The sequence below is a fragment of the Procambarus clarkii genome, chromosome 52, assembly GCF_040958095.1.
Source record: "Procambarus clarkii isolate CNS0578487 chromosome 52, FALCON_Pclarkii_2.0, whole genome shotgun sequence".
In the NCBI taxonomy this organism is placed as follows: domain Eukaryota; kingdom Metazoa; phylum Arthropoda; class Malacostraca; order Decapoda; family Cambaridae; genus Procambarus; species Procambarus clarkii.
The window spans coordinates 12,601,566-12,621,689 of NC_091201.1; the positions used below are offsets into that span (position 1 = coordinate 12,601,566).

General features: G+C 41.5%; 1 protein-coding gene across 1 annotated transcript in view; it reads left to right on the top strand.

The window, feature by feature from the left end:
- The window catches only part of LOC123763735 (beta-1,4-galactosyltransferase 2-like), a 135,054-nt gene that overhangs the window by 114,261 nt on the left and 669 nt on the right, over positions 1-20,124 (top strand). The window contains exon 6 of the mRNA XM_045751054.2: positions 19,963-20,124. This exon is cut by the window's right edge and continues 669 nt beyond it. Coding sequence (XP_045607010.2) covers positions 19,963-20,124 — 162 coding nt within the window. The remainder of the gene's footprint in view (positions 1-19,962) is intronic.

A 20,124-nucleotide genomic window follows, 5' to 3' on the forward strand; every position in this document is an offset into this window, starting at 1 on the left:
CAGCCAGGCGGGGATCACAGGCTGCACAATACTGATAAATTATGTAATGCACTACTTGTGGTCCATCTCGAACCCATTTATGATGTGACGACTTATAGTGAATTTTGTAACAAGCTCATCAAGATTGTAATTTGCTTAGCTAAATGAATTGTGGGGTTCGGTCCATTCATTTTCTTTCTTTATTATGCACCCCATAATACACATACCGTGGGCGGTGGTGTAAAGGATTACAGAGGCACATAATCGGTTCAGGAACTGAACCCTCTAGTTCGTTTAGCTAAGCAAATAACAATCTTTTGACGCTAGTTACAAAATTATTAATGTACACATACTTATGCATACATGTACATATTCATACGTATACATATATACATACACATACATATTTAATCACCACCACAAATACACACATCAGTAATCTTTTGTGTCACAAGTGATTCAACAAGAGGCTCACAACAGTCACTATACAAGGCACTTTACATTTATGGTGAGTCACACAGTTACTAGTCTTGCTCCACACCCACCCAACTGGGCGGCAGCTTTACAGTCATGTGCTCCACACCCACCCAACTGGGCGGCAGCTTTACAGTCATGTGCTCCACACCCACCCAACTGGGCGGTAGCTTTACAGTCATGTGCTCCACACCCACCCAACTGGGCGGCAGCTTTACAGTCATGTGCTCCACACTCACCCAACTGGGCGGCAGCTTTACAGTCATGTGCTCCACACACACCCAACTGGGCGGCAGCTTTACAGTCATGTGCTCCACACCCACCCAACTGGGCGGCAGCTTTACAGTCATGTGCTCCACACCCACCCAACTGGGCGGCAGCTTTACAGTCATGTGTATGCATTACCTACAGTAAGCAAATTTTGGATACTTCGCTAAGATTTCGGGCAGCACATCATTATGAATGATGTACTTACACATTTCATGGACACTATTGATGTTGTTATCTTTAAATTCCGCGATATTTCACATTCCATTATATAATGACGCAAAGTATGCGAATAGTTCTGCTGACAGAGTTTACATTTAGTCAAATCTACATCATCAGATGTTACAAACTTCCAGAGGTACTTGTAGCCAAGCCTAAGCCTAGCAGTGGTAACATCTAGAAGTCTGCTAACATTATTGGATGACCCATAGACGAGCGATTCATCAAAGTTTATACAATATTGTGAAATTGAGAGTCAGTGTAGTAACATAAATTGGTAAATCATAAATATTGTAAGTTAAGAATCTGATGCATGTGTGTGTGTTGGGGGGGGGGGGGGGGCGGGGGTTATACCCTTGGTAAGCGAGAGTGGAAAGTAACCTTAGACGTTCTGCGGTCAATGTGGGGGGGGGGGGGAGGGGGAGGGAGGGTGGGAGAGTCAAATCCACCCTTCAACATCTGGACATAGTACCAGCAGCCTCCACAACACTCCATCAACCTCCAACTGATGCTTGTAGATGCCTCATCTAACCTCACCTATGTCACACATTAACCTACAGTTCCTGTGATATTTAAACTCCTCATCACAGTGGCGTCTCACCAATATAAACTGTATTGGATTTTGTCCCGAAATAGCTATATGCTGACTGGACGTGTATGTATGTATGTATGTATGTATGTATGTATGTATGTATGTATGTATGTATGTATGTATGCATGCATGTATGTATGTATGTATGTATGTATGTATGTATGTATGTATGTATGTATGTATGCATGTATGTATGTATACATGTATGTATGTAAGTATGTATGTATGTATGTATGTATGTATGTATGTATGTATGTATGTATGTATGCATGTATGTATGTATGGATAGATGGATGGATGTATGTATGTACGCATGCATGTATGTATGTATGTATGTAATGTATGTATGTATTTATATACGCATGTATATACGCATGTATTTATATACGCATGTATGTATGTATGTATGTATGTATGTATGTATGTATGTATGTATGTATGTATGGATGGATGTACGCATGCATGTATGTATGTATGTATGTACGCATGTATGTATGTATGTATGTATGTATGTATGTATGTATGTATGTATGTATGTATGTATGTATGTATGTATGTACGTATGTATGTATGTATGGATGTATGTATGTACGCATGTATGTATGTATGTATGTACGTATGTATGTACGTATGTATGTATGTATGTATGTATGTATGTATGTATGTATGTATGTATGTATGTATGTATGTATGTATGTATGTATGTATTCCCAATCACGTTAAAGACTCCCCCTCTATCATCCAGTTTAAGAGAAAAACAACTATGTACTAAATAATCAACTCCTTGTAACTTGAATTATGCTGACCTTCCTATCTGTATTCAGACTAAGCCTACCATCATTAAAGGTGATTATAACGCTAGACATAGGAATATTGATAATTCGCAATTCAGTAATCGTAACGGCAACCAACTGGTGTCACTATTAGGTAGTCACGATGATGCACAGATTGTGGGTGACCTTGAACCGACGAATATCTACGGAGGTATTCTTGATCTATGTCTCGGTTTCAACGTCTCCCACACCGTGTGCGCCTCGTCAATAGTGCCAGATATTGCGTCTGATCATCTGGCCATATTAGCCACTGTAAACATTGGCAGCTCTATCCTCCCTGGTGGAGTGTTCAAGCGGAAGAGGCTGGCTGTGCCCATCGATCAACGAGACAATCTTGTTGCTCATGTGTCAGATTGGTGCAGTTCATCTGAGCCTTCATCAGTTGAAGATTTTAACAATGAGCTCACAGGTACTTTCGAGCAGTTTATAGAATCACTTGATCCATCGTCCAGGCCACGTAACCCAAATTACACTGGTCATAGCACTTATGTTTATTATAATGATTCTAAATTGCAGACACTAAAACGCACTGCCAGAATAATTGGACTAGCTTGTAGAAGGACCCGCACTGCTGAAATGCTTCGGCTCTTTCAAGCGGCTCTGGCTAAGGCCAGGGAACGTATGGTGGAGCTGAGGCAGACAGACTGGGAAACTTTTGTCCGTGGTCTCAATTCTCACACGCCACTAAGTCGGGCATGGAAGGATATCAACAAGATCAAAGGGAAAATGCTGCAGAGATCTCGTACCCTAATCCTCTGCACAGAGCAAATAAGCTTGTTGGTGCTTGGGCCACGACTTCCAGCTTTGACAGTCTTCCTCTACCCTCACAGAATGAATTAAATGATAGATATACTGATAGGGCAAGGTTCCTTGACTTCATGCTTCATCAAGAGGATGACTGTGACATGCTTTTACTGAATACGAACTAGATTCTGCTCTACATGAAGGCAAAGCTACATCACCCGGGGAGGATGGAGTTACTGACGGCATACTGCATATGCTTCTGCTAGTTCCAGGGAATACCTTTCTTCAATTGCATAATATGAGCTATGTAACTGGGGAGCTTCCTAAGTCATGGACCAACAGTGTTATTATTTTCAATCCTAAACCTCACCAGCCGAGTGCTTTTCGCCCAATCTCCCTCACTAGTTGTCTCTATAAGTGTCTTGAGAGGATGATTCTCAACCGTCTCCTTTACAAAATTATTAATATGTTGTCTCCCCAGATATATGGCTTTATGCATGGAAAGAGTGTACATCACTGTATTACCACATTCCTCACCCTGCATACTGATAGGTCATATACCACTTTCCTAGATCTTAAGTCAGCCTTTGACATTGCTAACCCACACGTCATTCTGAGAGAACTTGCTAAAATGAATGTTGGAATGTTAATGTTAAAAATTGTTCAAACTGAAATAAATATATAACACTGTACGGTACAGTTGTGTTTAATTATGTTTTGCGATTCCTTTGGAAAAGGTATTTGTGCACCAAGTACTACTAGGTCACTATGAGATATGCTGAATGTTGTCAATATACCATCTGAATACGCTTCACTTTGCGTTAATCATTGGACGTCCTAATGATTAAGGTCCCCAAAAGGACTTAATCAGACCTCAGTGGATAATTTTACTCTCCCTCTCTCTCTCTCTCTCTCTCTCTCTCTCTCTCTCTCTCTCTCTCTCTCTCTCTCTCTCTCTCTCTCTCTCTCTCTCAGAGCATCCCCTTATGTGTTGTATGTGGGTGCTGAAGTTCAGTCTCTTGTCTATGTATAGGTGAAGGAACTTTCCATAATTGTTATTGCTAATGTTTACTTGTAATACTGTGTATATACATCCAGTCCGGTGTTCTTACCCTCGACCGCGGCGAGGGTAAGCCGTGGTCGTATGGTCTGAAACCCACAAATATTTACAATGGGGGGGGGGGGATAACATTTCCTCTTCAAGCACGCGCACACAAATGAACTATGTTACTTAACTGGAAGCACTCGTACAACATAATTTACACGATTTCTCAGGATAATTATACTTCTTACCAGCATATATACACTATAGTACCTTGGAGGTTCTCTTCAATGGTATCTAAGATAATTAAAAGAACCCAAGCAAACCACTGTGGAAATGTGCAGGACAAACATATCAATTATGACACTAGCTCTCCACATATGGCATTTGCTTAATTTAGAAACTGTACTTGTGGTCGATCTCGAACCCACGTTGTTGATATGACGATGTGGTATGAATTTTGTGGCTAGCTCCTCAAGATTGTAACTTGCTTAGATAAATAAATTGTGTGTTCAGTCCCTGAACCCATTATGTGATAAATTGGCGACGAAACCTGAACTGCATAATGTAAATAGGGATTAACCAGAAAAAGATATAGGTGAAGAATAACACCAGGTAACTGCGTTAATTACAATATCTAGATCAAACTAGCATTGATTTTCAAAGGTTGTATATTTTCCATCAATGGAGAGCATCAGCCAAGAAGCCTTCTTTAAAATATGAATATCTTTCCGCACCCAATAAGATCTAATCTCTAAATAAAACACAAAAAACGACTTGATTGTAACCTATCCACCGCTGCCCATTGGATGGGGGAGAGGGGGTTATGTGTAGGATAAACATATCAATTGTAACACTAGCCCTCCATATATGTCAGTTGCTTAAATTATAAAATGTACTTGTGGTTGGTCTCGAGCCCATTGTTGATGTGACAATGTGCATTGACTTTTGTAACTAGCTTATCAAGATTATAACTTCCTTGGCTATATGAATTGTGGGGCTCAGTCCCTGAGCCCATTATGTGCCTCTGTAACACTCCACTATCGCCCATAGGATGGGTATGGGGTGCATAATAAATGAACTAAACTAAGCTCTGCCTTTTTGTTAACAGATATAATTATCAGCTTTATTTGTGAATCTCAATTAATTAAACAATATATCACAGAGCCTGTAGCGTTCGGTGAGATGAGCGAAGAGACATGGGAGATTAAATGGGATTCTTGTAATGTTATTTGTCTATTTGTACTCACTGAATTTGTGCGCCCCTTGAGGGACTTGAAGTAGAGGGGGGTAGAAATAGCCTAAGCTACTCTATCCCTTTGAGATGTATTTATTGCTTCTCTCAATAAACATACTTGAACTTGAACTTGACATGGAAGATTTTACATAAGTACAGTACATGGTAGTTTAAGTAGCAAACGCATGTCAACGAATAACGAGTATATATAACAAAACTATTGTCCTATGAAGTCGATTTAACTTCCAAACATATATTTTTTTAATAAATGTTAAATGTTTTCTGGCTAGTTATGTTAGATTTTATTAAAAATACGTATTCTACTTGTTAACATTATAATTTAAATTTGTGATAATTTGTGCAGAGAAGTGCGACAACTGGATATGCCAACAAACACTTTCCAAACAACGATATATCTTGGATAAGTCGCTCCACAACATTGACGCTTGGACCGTCGACTTCCTTTGATGCTACTTATTTGCTTATTTCATAATGAAATTATATTAGTTTGGAGTAAATATATGTTTTCTCATGTTCTGCATTCAGCACCCACATTATAGTAAATATACCATATTACTTCATTACTTAAATAATGCTAGGAGGGTTTGAGTAGCTTTGGGTCTTTAGTGGACAGAATCTCCAATAGATGGGGCGAGAGTCGCTCCCTCTCTCTCGCCCGAGCAAGAGTCGAAACTTAATTTAAAATTGATATATCTTTGTTCTCGAACATGATATATTTCATTTGGTGAAATCATAATAATGTTCATATCTCGGTCTTTCTGGAGGCATATAAGATTTTAGGCTTTATTAGCGTATCTTTGTTAATTATACAATATATCGGCAAGTGCGTAGGCGTCTGCACTCCATGCCCGACAAGCTACTGAGCGCTACTATAAAAACATATGTATCTTCACTTGAGCTATAAATATGTCTATTGTAATGTATTTAAAATGAAGCTCTTATTTCTATCTTCCTTAAGACATATAAAACATTTGTGTTTATTAACGAAGTTACGTGTAATAAACATTGATTTGAGAGAGAGTTGCTCTGTCGTTCAGTCTGTACGGGGTGGGAGCTCCGTAATTTTTAAAATTCATGTATCTTCATTAGAACTTTAAATATGTCTATGGTAAAGTGTTTAAAGTGAAGCTTATATGTCTGCCTTTCTTGAGACATATAAACATATATGTTTATTAACGAATTCACTTGAAATAAACATTGTTCTGAGAGAGAGTTGCTCGGTCGATCAATCTGTCCGGGGTTAAAGCTCGGCTATTATAAAAGTACACGTATCTTCGCTTTAAATTTAAATATGCCCATGGTAAGGTATTTAGAATGAAGCTTATATTTATATCTTTCTTGTGACATATAAAACTCTTACGTTTATTAAGGAATCTGTGTGAAATAGGCATGGTTCTGAGATGAATGCTGCGGTTTTCGAGCTCGACGCGCGGCAATGGACGCCATACACATCCAGTGGGTGTTATTGGACCCTATACCCATTTTATTTGTGGTTGGAGCCCCATACCCATTCTATGGGTGGTTGGAGCCCCATACCCATCCTGTGGGTTGTAGTGGACGCCATACTCATCCTGTGGGTGGTATTGGACCCCATACCCTTCCTGTGGGTGGATGTGATCCCCATACTCATCCTGTGGGTGGATGTGACCCTCATACTTAAAATATTTGTCTGGTAGAGGTTTAACATATAGTTCGCGTTTTTGTCTTTCTTCTGACTAATAAATAATTTTGGTTTAATAAGTCATCAAGATGTTTTCAACAATATTTCACATGTATTTCAACAATACAATACAACAAATACACACATTGGTACATTATTGCAAAGGCACTATACTATATATATATATATATATATATATATATATATATATATATATATATATATATATATATATATATATATATATATATATATATATATATATATATAAATTGTTGCAAGTCGAGCAACAAATATTTTACATTGAACAACAAATGAGATTGGAAAAGCAGTATTGCCACCTCTGCTATACAGAAAAAAATAGACCCCAGACACACCGTATGGGTAGTAATGGACCCCTATACCGACACTATGAGGGGGTAGTGGACCCCATAATAACACTATGGGCGGTAGTGGGCACTATACAAACACTATGGGCGGTAGTTGTCTTCATAGCGACCCTGTGGGCGGTAGTGGACTCCCTGCCGACCCTGTGGGCGCCAGTGGACCCCATACCGACCCTGTGGGCGGCAGTGGACCCCTACCGACCCTGTCGACACCCTACCGACCCTGTGGGCGGTAGTGGACCCCATACCGACCCTGTGGGTGGCAGTGGACCCCATACCGACCCCGTGGGTGGTAGTGAACCCCCTACCGACCCTGTGGGCGGCAGTTGACCTCCTACCAACCCTGTGGGCGGTAGTGGACCCTTTACCGACCCTGTGGGCGGCAGTGGACTCTATATACTAATCCTGTGGGCGATACTGGACCCTATACTCATCCTGTGGGCGGCAATGGACGCCATACACATCTAGTGGGTGTTATTGGACCCCATACTTATTCTGTGGGTGGTTGGAGCCCCATACCCATCCTGTGGGTGATAGTGGACGCCATACTCATCCTGTGGGTGGTATTGGACCCCATACCCATCCTGTGAGTGGTTGTGAGCCCCATACCCACCCTGTCGGTGGTAGTGGACGCCATACACATCCAGTGGATGGTATTGGACCCCATTCCCTTCCTGTGGGTGGAAGTGATCCCCAAGTTTGCAGTAGTTTACCCCATAAACATTCCAACATAACATCGTTTTCTGTTAGCGTTCCTACAAAACATTCTTTAAAGATTTTTAAAGCGCAAACTATGGTATATAATATTGATTGGTGAAGCACTGTTATTCTATGTAATAATTTATAGTGCTTATTATAATTTACTAAGAACAACTAATATTTCTCAAAACAAAACTACGAGCCTTCAATAGGAAGTAGCTGATCTGTAATATTCTAAGAGCATGGACAATAGTAGGTAAATTTCACAACCCATGTGGGACCTGAAAACTACAATTTTCATTATAATTGAACCAATCACGAATATTCTGCTATCTATGTTGACGGACGGGTACTGTGACACGTAAATTGGTACGTGAGGAAGAGTTTGGGCCTTGGTAAAAAAGGTAACTGGAAATATATCACATATGTACTAATTCATATTCAACATATTGACTTTAAGCATTAAGTCATATATGTGCTGTCTTGTGTGAGAACGGGTTGGGATCAGTGCCCTAAATTCTCAGATCTGGGACATAGGGCTGCCTTGTTGGCTTTTTATGGATAGCAATCTGTCTTGACACGCCAACAGCATTGCAAGGATCATTACATGACCAGTCCTCGATCACCAGAGCCAAGTAAACTTATCTTTACTAGAGCCTCAGTGTTACGTGGTCATATAGTAGAGCAATGAGTGAGGGTGACTTCCAGCTCATGTGAGGAGGGCAACCAACAGGACACATCACACCTGCACCTGGAGCCAGGTCACATCACACCTGCAGCTGGAGTCAGGTCATACCACACACATGCAGCTGGAGCAAGGTCATACCACACACATGCAGCTGGAGCCAGGTCATACCACACACATGCAGCTGGAGCCAGGTCATACCACACCTGCAGCTGGAGCCAGATCGTACAACACATGTAGCTGGAGCCACATCATACAACACATGCAGCTGGAGCCAGGGCACATCACACCTGCAGCTGGAACCAGGTCACACCTGTCGGAAAATCCGAAACCATTTAATATCATACAGATAATAATTGTTGTGTTGTATAAACAAGTTAACCCATAGAAAACGTAACTTGTAGTGGAATTACCGTCTATAGAAAACGGGATATCATCACCACATACTATTATAAATTCACCAGCTATTCTGCTGGGAATTATTCTTAAACTCATTAGTCTTTGGACTTTACCATCATAAAAACATCTCATATAAATTAACTTAATTATCAATATTAAAGTAGAGTAAATGTGACCCTTCTATCACTTTCTGTCATCTGGACAATGTAAGCTAGGCGTCAGAGTGAGGAAGGAGGGGCAGCCATTGTTTATACTAGACCAGAGGCTCACGGGAGCAAATTCGGCTCATGTTAATTTTACTTGGACGTAGTGTTATGGAAACCAAAGGTGTACCATTATCAACACACTGTCAACAAATCAAGTTAAGTGTTCTTCCGAAACCCATGTATCTTTCATTTCTGGCCATTAATGTCATTATATAGGGTGACCCGGTTAGAGCACGTGGTAGCCTCAAACTAAAGGTAATTAAGCCAGGTCTTCATTGTTCCATGTACAGTATTTTCTCTGATATACCTGTCATATATAGGATTCTGGCTTTACAGCTAGCGCCCTTTTGACAGGTCAAGACGAGGAAGCATGCTTTGTGCATCAGTTACCAGGGTGATGGAAGCTACCTCAAAGAGGGAAAATGTGGTGTCTACACCCTAGTTATACCTGGTAGACTAACCTGCTGTACTATAAGGTAAGGAACCTCTTCAATGTATGTAGTCTAATACTGTAGTTTGATTGGCTGCATATATATAAATTAAATTAATATAAACCCCCCCTAATGTGCAGAGGATCGATTTGTGAGATTATGAGATTATTGCAGAAATACAGTCCACTTATCATTATACAAATTGCTATCGAAGTATATAAATTAACGTAAATATAAATCTCACAGGTCGGTTCCCACATTATTTGGTCATCTTCGAACCGGATGACGGATTATTTCATCCTTTGAACCCACATTTGTTCATCTTAGTACCGGATGAACCAGTTAACCAGTGGATTCATTAAATATACTAGTGCAGTGTGATTTATACAAAGCCAGCAGTCAAAGACGGCAGCGTAGCCTCGAGAGAGCTCAGGAGCCTCCCTCAGCCCAGTTAAGCCTTAGTCAGCGGTTTCATGTACACCCACAGATTTGGTGGCGTGTTATTCTGTGAAATGACAGCGCTAATATAGAAGCCAGCCAAATTAGTGACTGTGTCGCGAGATTGTTCACGGATTTCGTGGTGTTAAATTTCGCGAGAGATTATCTACGAATTTTGTGGACTTTATTTCGCGAAGTCACTAATAACATTTAATACTTCTTGATAATATTGGAAGTTTCATAGAGGCAATTAAGAGGCTATTATCAATAATTGGGTATATTATTTCTCCAAAATAGAGAATTATTAATTATATATTGCACTAGTAATCACAGTATAATATTTACTAATTGCCAACCCACAACAGGGTAGGATATTTACCATTGACTAGTTGAACTATTATCGTTCATCCTAGTCCCATTATTACCATAGTCAGTTGTACTTTATTCAACAACCTAACACCATTAATGATTGGTCCAGACCCTATTTTGGGTTTAATTTTTATCAACTCGAGTTGAGTTGTGTATATAATAATTTACTTATGATCATTACACCTTTGAGTGATTAATTAGTGTCTCTACCATCCTAGGGTGATATAGAAGAGCTAACCTAAAGGTACTTCCAGTGACACTGGTTTATCACTCAAATCATTAGTGTGTATGATTGTATATATATAATGTGTATTAATTTTAAGTGCTAACCTCTAGTAGAGGTAGGATTATTGCCTAGTGAGTGCATAAATTTAACCCTAGTCTACCATCAGTGCTTGTTCAGTATTATGAGCGACCCAAGTACAAGCCCCACAAGGCTTCACCAACTAGCCAGTATGGATAATGCAGGGAGAATGAAAAGAACCCTTGCAGGTCTTAAAGGCCACTTAACAAGACAGATCAAGAAATGTGAAGATTTGTCACAACAATCTCAAGTTGATTATGCTGACCTGGAAAGCTATTATCAAGCAGCTGCAGGTAAATTTGAGCAAATCAAATGTCAAATAGCAACACATGTGGCTGAACTTGCCAACACCAATTTATCAGAAACAGAAATAGACGACATTATGGTTGATCTTGCGAATTATGAAGATCACACTCAGGCCACGTTACAGCCTTATGTCAAATTAATTGCCCAGAACAAGGCAACAGCAACAACAACAACAGTTGCATCTAATACGAGTCAAGCAGAAGCTCGACTCCCTCCAATTAATTTACCCACTTTCTCAGGAAAAGATGAGGAAGATTGGGATGAATTTTGGAACAAATTCGTTGACCTTGTGGACTCAAAACAATCTTTACCAAATAAATTCTCTTATTTGCAAGGGCAATTATCAGGTGAGGCTAAAACAGTAGTATCCCATCTGAGATTAACTAATGACGGCTATGATCTGGCAGTAAAACTCCTCAAGGATAATTATGCTGATCCAGAAGTAAGAACATCACATTTAGTTCATGAGCTGTTGCATTTACCCCCACCGGAGGCTTCAGCTGATTCACTCCAAGTCTTCAAGCTGGAGATAGAATCATTGATCAATGCCCTCAGCCTGACAGCAGATACAAACGGGGCTGAGTGGGTCTTGAAAATAATTGTCCAGGAGAAAATACCTAGGGACATATTGAGACAAATGAGTGCTCATTACAATAAAAGCATCTTATCTATGAATGAAATATCTGAAGGTTTAAAGTCAGTAGTTCATCAATTACGAACACATGACAAATTAAAACCACCAAGTAAACCCTCAGAAACCAATAATAGTAAACCACAGAGTACCAAAGGTACTCCAAATCAATCTAGACAATATAATTCAACACCAAAGTGGAACAGCAACAGTGTGGGCGTATATGCAGTGGGACCCTCCAAGCCTATAGTTACTGTGTCACCAAAGAGCGTGACACCAAAGGGTACTGGAAGCTATGGAACATGTTTGTTCTGCAATGAGAAACATTCAATGTACCACTGCTCTAATTTTTCTGATAGTGACGCCCGTGTTGAGCGACTCAAAGATTTGCAACATTGCACGAGGTGCCTCAGGAAACATAACATCAACGACTGTGATACCCAATTACACACCTGTAATAGGTGTAACAAAGGTCAGCACCATGCAGCATTGTGCAGAGACACCAAAACAACGTCTCCAAACCCCAAGGTGGAAGATAGCATTCCCACCTCTGTACAGTACTGCAAGGTGCAACAAACAAAGAGTGTCCAATCGGCAAAGTCTAAAGGTAATACGACTTTGCCTACTGCCCAAATTACCATCCTGAATAAGAGGGCCAAGGTCCATACCCGTGGGTTGTTTGACCAAGGATCCCAGAGAACATTTGTCACTAAAAAGTTGGCAGATGAACTACAATTAAGGCCTGTAGCCCAGATGTCATTCAATATCTCAGGGTTTGTAACAGATGCAGGACCTCAAGTCTACCAGGTGGTACAACCATCAGTACGTTTAGGCAGGTACGTCTGTCGACTACAAGCCATTGTGGTGGACAAAATACCAGTAGACCTACAAGTTCAAGGTCTGAGAGCAACAGCCAAATCCCTGAGAAATAGAGGAATAAAATTGGCAGATAATATTAAGTCTGATCACCTCACCGACTTCGGTCTCCTTGTTGGGACAGACTATTGTCATCGATTCATCGGTAGCCCTACTAAATATCAGGGCATAACCATGTTAAACTCTGCAGGAGGTAAATTACTCTCAGGCCCAGTATCAAGCCTGGGGAGACCTATGCCTGCAGATAAACAATACCAATAGAAATCTAAATTTGTCAGCTGATTATATTTCTCCAGTAGCATTATACTAAGGAGATTACAGCTGACTATACCAACAGAGGTTGATGTTAGTATTATCATTTAAAGCTGAAGATGAATTCATGAGGCCTCAGTGGCAAATCAGTGAACAGTAGCCTAAAACAGCTACAAGTCACTGCGACCAATGTCACTGAACACACTGCAGTCTCAGAACCATACTTTACTTTAATGATGAGCTATTCAATCTTCTGAATCAATTAACTAAATTAAACCCCAATAAATCTGATGACTGATTTGATACATTTATTATTTAATCAAGATGTATTCCATGGGCCTCCGTGTTTATATATCAGTGACTAGTTACCTGAACAAACTTCAAGTTATATCTAATGTCACTGATCTCACTGCAGTCCCTGAATCATACTTGACTGTAGTACTTGATCACATCCAGTCTTCTGGGTTAAATAATATGTAATTAGGCTTGAATATTGGCCTTTCAAGAGTTGACAGGGAAATGAATTCGCATTAGACTTCTAACCCCTGTAACTCTAGTACGGGACATCCGTCCTGTACGAACAGATGCACAAATGTGTGATTACTAACTACTAACATCAAATTAATCTAATAATTCGAAGGAGGAGTATCGGTATTCGTCTGTTCTAATAAGGACTTCGACCCGTGAGCAGCCCCTGGGGAATTATGTCGGAAAATCCGACACCATTTAATATCATACAGATAATAATAGCTGTGTTGTATAAACAAGTTAACCCATAGAAAACGTAACTTGTAGTGGAATTACCGTCTATAGAAAACGGGATATCATCACATACTATTATAAATTCACCAGCTATTCTGCTGGGAATTATTCTTAAATACATTAGTCTTTGGACTTTACCATCATAAAAACATCTCATATAAATTAACTTAATTATCAATATTAAAGTAGAGTAAATGTGACCCTTCTATCACTTTCTGTCATCTGGACAATGTAAGCTAGGCGTCAGAGTGAGGAAGGAGGGGCAGCCATTGTTTATACTAGACCAGAGGCTCACGGGAGCAAATTCGGCTCCTGTTAATTTTACTTGGACGTAGTGTTATGGAAACCAAAGGTGTACCATTATCAACACGCTGTCAGCAAATCAAGTTAAGTATTCTTCCGAAACCCATGTATCTTTCATTTATGGCCATTAATGTCATTATATAGGGTGAACCGGTTAGAGCACGTGGTAGCCTCAAACTAAAGGTAATTAAGCCAGGTCTTCATTGTTCCATGTACAGTATTTTCTCTGATATACCTGTCATATATAGGATTCTGGCTTTACAGCTAGCGCCCTTTTGACAGGTCAAGACGAGGAAGCATGCTTTGTGCATCAGTTACCAGGGTGATGGAAGCTACCTCAAAGAGGGAAAATGTGGTGTCTACACCCTAGTTATACCTGGTGGACTAACCTGCTGTACTATAAGATAAGGAACCTCTTCAATGTATGTAGTCTAATACTGTAGTTTGATTGGCTGCATATATATAAATTAAATTAATATAAACCCCCCCTAATGTGTAGAGGATCGATTTGTGAGATTATGAGATTATTGCAGAAATACAGTCCACTTATCATTATACAAATTGCTATCGAAGTATATAAATTAACGTAAATATAAATCTCACAGGTCGGTTCCCACAACACCACACATGCAGCTGGAGCCAGGTCTCAACACACTTGCAGCTGGAGCCAGGTCTCAACACACTTGCAGCTGGAGCCAGGTCTCAACACACATGCAGCTGGAGCCAGGTCATTCCACACCTGCAGCTTGAGCCAGGTCTCACCACACCTGCATGTTGAGCCAGGTCATTCCACACGTACAGCTGGAGCCAGGTCACCAGCCTCCAGGTCGAAGGGGGTATACTTGGGGGCAGCGTCTGGCAGGGGTGAGAGGTAGGAACAGGTGACGCGGGGAAGGGAGGGGTGTGAGGTAAGGTTGCCCGGGGGTGGGAGGGGTAGGCCTGGTAATTAATGATGTCTCATGTTGATGCTATAATGATGATACATTTTTAGTTACATATATAGACATACACTAGTTTCTAAGTAAGATTTTTACATAAAAGTATAGTCTACGATATCTGTTTATGAACGTAGAGTTTATTCTCAGTAAAGAAGGGAGCGGACTTTGCCCTGACTTTTTATAAGATTTTCATAACAAACTTCTAAGATCTCGGAAATCATTTTTCTCATAAGAAACCTTTAACTCCAAATCGGAAATTTATAAGGAAATCCGAAGCGCTAAATGGGATATGTGACCTGGAACCCCCTGCAGTCCAGCGTCCTCTTCTCTATTTTTCCTGGAACCCCCGACAGCGCAGCGACAAATGGCCAAAAAAATTTGTTATTTGTCGCTACGCTGTCATCCGCTAGCACATTTCCATGACATCACAAGCCTAGCATATTTGTTTAAGGCATTGTTGTTGTAGTCGGCATTTGTGCTGGCCTGCTATTGCCCTAATTGTATATCACACAGTTCGGCAAAATGAAACGGCGGCACAGACATTTTGCTACACCAAGCTTCATACAGCTCAGAGAGGCCACTTTAGCCGGACGTGCACTGAACAAATAACGGCCAAATTGGTGTCGAACACTTCTTAGACCTCCCCCCCCCCCTTTAAAAAGTTATTCACTAATTTGCCCTCAAGTAACTGCCAATCGTCCTCAGAATCATAACCACGTAATTTACTTTATTCTAAGTCGTGATAGTGAGCAACTACAGTACCTTACCTTAAGGTTACCTTGAGGTGCTTCCGGGGCTGAGCGTCCCCGCGGCCCGGTCGTCGACCAGGCCTCCTGGTTGCTGGACTGATCAACCAGGCTATTGAACGCGGCTGCTCGCAGCCTGACGTATGAATCACAGCCTGGTTGATCAGGTATCCTTTGAAGGTGCTTATTCAGTTCTCTCTTGAACACTGTGAGGGGTCGGCCATTCATGCCCTTATGTGTAGTGGAAGCATGTTGAACAGTCTCGGGCTTCTGATGTTGATAGAGTTCTCTCTCAGAGTACCTGTTGCACTCTGTTTTTCAATGGGGGTATTCTGCACATCCTGCCATGCCTTCTGGTCTTATGTTATGTTATATCTGTGTGCAGGTTTGGGACCAGCCCTTCTAATATTTTCCACGTGTAAGCTATTATGTATCTTTCCCACCTGCGTTCATGGGAATATACATTTAGGCTCTTTAATCGGTCCCAGAAGTTTAGATGTTTTACTGAGTGGATTCTAGCAGTAAAGGATCTCTGCACGCTCTCCAGGTCAGCAATTTCTCTAGCTTTGAAAGGGGTTGTCATTGTGCAGCAGTACTCCAATCTAGAGAGCACAAGCGTTTTGAAAAGTATCATCATAGGTATGGCATCTCTAGTGTGAAAGGTTTTTGTTATCCAACCTGTCCTTTTTCTTGCAGTTGTGACGGCTACTTTATTGTGTTCTTTAGAGGTAAGGTCTTTCGACATGAGTACACCCAAATCCTTTACATTGCCTTTTCGTTCTATGTTATGATTTGATTGAGGTTTGTACGTGGTTTCCGTTTTTATATTTTCATTTTGTTTCCGTAGCGCATGAGCTAGAACTAATCTTCGTTAAACACCATATTATTTTCTGTAACCCGTAGAAAGACCTGATTTACATCTGATTGGAGGTTTTCCGTATCCTCTATGTTGCCTACTCTCATGAAAATCCTAGTGTCATCTGCAAAGGATAATACAGTGCTATAGATTGTGTCCTTGTCTATGTACGATATGAGGATGAGAAAAAGTATTGGAGCAAGCACAGTACCCTGGGGGAATGAGCTCTTCACGGTTAATGGACCGAATTTTATTTTGTTGACTATTACACATTTAGTTCTGTTAGTCAGCAAATTATAGATCCATCTGCCTATTTTTCCGGTAATTCCTTTTGAATGCATTTTATGTGCAATAACACCATGGTCACATTTGTTAAAGGCTTTTGCGAAATCTGTGTAAATTACATCAGCGTTTTGTTTGTCTTACATGGCATCTTATGTTATGTCATAATGGTCCAGCAACTGTGACAGACAAGAGCACCCTGTTCTGAAACCATGTTATCCGGGGTTATGGAGATGCTGTGATTCCATGTATTTTGAGATCTTACTTCTTAGCACTCTTTCAAAGATTTTTATGATGTGCGATGTTACTGCTATAGGTCTGTAATTTTTTGTCTCAGCCTTATTTCCTTATTGGTGATAGTGGTGCTATATCTGCTGATTTTAGTATGTCAGGGATAACGCAAGTATCTAGGCTTTGTCTCCAAAGAATGTGAAGGGCCTTGATGAATATGGAGTTCCAAGAATCAGGACCTGGTGCAGAGTGCATAGGCATACTGTTTATGGCTTCTTCAAAATCCACTGGGGATAAGGTGACGTCTGATATATGATTTGGTGTTGGTATCATATCCATGAAAAATTAATTTGGGTTATCAATCTTTAATGTGTTTAGTGTCTCGCTGAAAGCAAAGTTGTACAGTAGAGAAAGATATACCCATATGACTACTATCAGGAGTAACAGTGTAGTAAAGCACGATTGGGTAATATCTGATCCATCCACTGAACATGAAGGGACAAAAGTTGTCAGTGATAAACAGACTCAACAAATCGTTACCACTTGATTTCTATAAGATTTGGGGTGAATCTGGACTTGCTGTCCGACTTTGCGTGTTGTAAACTTATCCATGTGTGCCACGCCGGAGTCCACGTGAGTGTACTCACCTAGTTGTGTTTGCGGGGGTTGAGCTTTGGCTCTTTGAACCTGCCTCTCAACTGTCAATCTGTGTGTGTCAAATGAGCTGCTGCATCAAAGTCCAGCTTTTTGCTCTGAGACTGTGTTATTCAGACTGAGACTGAGACTGTTATTCCAGACTGTGAGACTGAGACTCATTCACTGTGTTACCACTACGTGAATGCCCTACCAACCGTATCTCTTATGTGCACCATGTGCTATTCTTGTAGTTGCCACCTGCTCCGTCAAGTGGACCTCACACGTTCTACCATGTGTGGCAGTGCTTGAAGTTGGTGTGAGAAGAGAGCACCACCACCTACACCTGAGGTTGGTGTGAGAGCACCACCACCTACACCTGAGGTTGGTGTGAGAGCACCACCACCTACACCTTAGGTTGGTGTGAGAAAAGAGCCCCACCACCTACACTTGAGGTTGATGTGAGAAGAGAGCCCCACCACCTACACTTGAGGTTGGTGTGAGAAGAGAGCACCACCACCTACACTTGAGGTTGTTGTGAGAAGAGAGCCCCACCACCTACACTTGAGGTTGTTGTGAGAAGAGAGCACCACCACCTACACTTGAGGTTGGTGTGAGAAGAGAGCCCCACCACCTACACTTGAGGTTGGTGTGAGAAGAGAGCACCACCACCTACACTTGAGGTTGGTGTGAGAAGAGAGCACCACCACCTACACTTGAGGTTGGTGTGAGAAGAGAGCACCACCACCTACACCTGAGGTTGGTGTGAGAAAAGAGCACCACCACCTACACCTGAGGTTGGTGTGAGAGAAGAGCACCACCACCTACACCTGAGGTTGGTGTGAGAAGAGAGCACCACCACCTACACTTGAGGTTGGTGTGAGAAGAGAGCACCACCACCTACACTTGAGGTTGGTGTGAGAAAAGAGCACCACCACCTACACCTGAGGTTGGTGTGAGAGAAGAGCACCACCACCTACACTTGAGGTTGGTGTGAGAGAAGAGCACCACCACCTACACTTGAGGTTGGTGTGAGAAGAGAGCACCACCACCTACACTTGAGGTTGGTGTGAGAAGAGAGCACCACCACCTACACCTGAGGTTGGTGTGAGAGAAGAGCACCACCACCTACACTTGAGGTTGGTGTGAGAGAAGAGCACCACCACCTACACCTGAGGTTGGTGTGAGAGAAGAGCACCACCACCTACACTTGAGGTTGGTGTGAGAAGAGAGCACCACCACCTACACTTGAGGTTGGTGTGAGAGAAGAGCACCACCACCTACACTTGAGGTTGGTGTGAGAGAAGAGCACCACCACCTACACCTGAGGTTGGTGTGAGAGAAGAGCCCCACCACCTACACTTGAGGTTGGTGTGAGAGAAGAGCACCACCACCTACACCTGAGGTTGGTGTGAGAGAAGAGCACCACCACCTACACTTGAGGTTGGTGTGAGAGAAGAGCACCACCACCTACACTTGAGGTTGATGTGAGAAGAGAGCACCTCCACCTCCTCTTCCCACCAGCCCAGCTATGCCAAGCTTGTGGCAGTGCAGCCAGGTCATCATCTTGCTGTTATGGATAGTTGTACAGTGAGTGAATGTGTCAAGGTTGACCAACTATAAGTACAAATTTCTACTAATTTTCTACATTGCCCCTGTGTTGATTTCAGTGATTAACTGACTGATTAAGCATACCTCCTGTCCACCCACAACAGGTGAGGAGCAGAACAATCACAGTGACCCACATGAATTAAGACATTTATTTGCGCGGGAAATACTCTAGACTCTTGTTCCTGGTATATGAGTAGTAATAATACACGACGCATCTTGAGTCTGAGCTACATGGTTATTTGATTGATTTACTATTGTCTCAGTGATTTGTGTGATTAATCATTGTGATAATGATACCAGTGGTATGTTTTGTGTGTACGTGTGTCAGTAGTAGTGTTATTGTGCATTTCAGGGTACTGTTGTGTGCTGCCCAGGTGCCCGGTGCAGAATTCCAATGTAAATTGATACTGCACATATCAATACGAGATTATTGTCTATGTTCTCTATTATTCAGTTAGTTCACCACTGACCAGTGCGAGATAGAAGATATGTGTGAACTTTTGTTCAAAAATAATCATTCGGGTACAAAAACCATTGATCTGTCCAACAGGTTAAACTTGTTACAACACAGCAACGAGAGGACGGAGATCGACGGTCTCAACAGTGTGAGGTACTCGGTGAACAAGACCACACGCTACCCGCTCTACACACACATCTTGGCTGACATCAGCGCCAACTACAACCTCACCAACCTCCCCGGCGCCGCCAACAG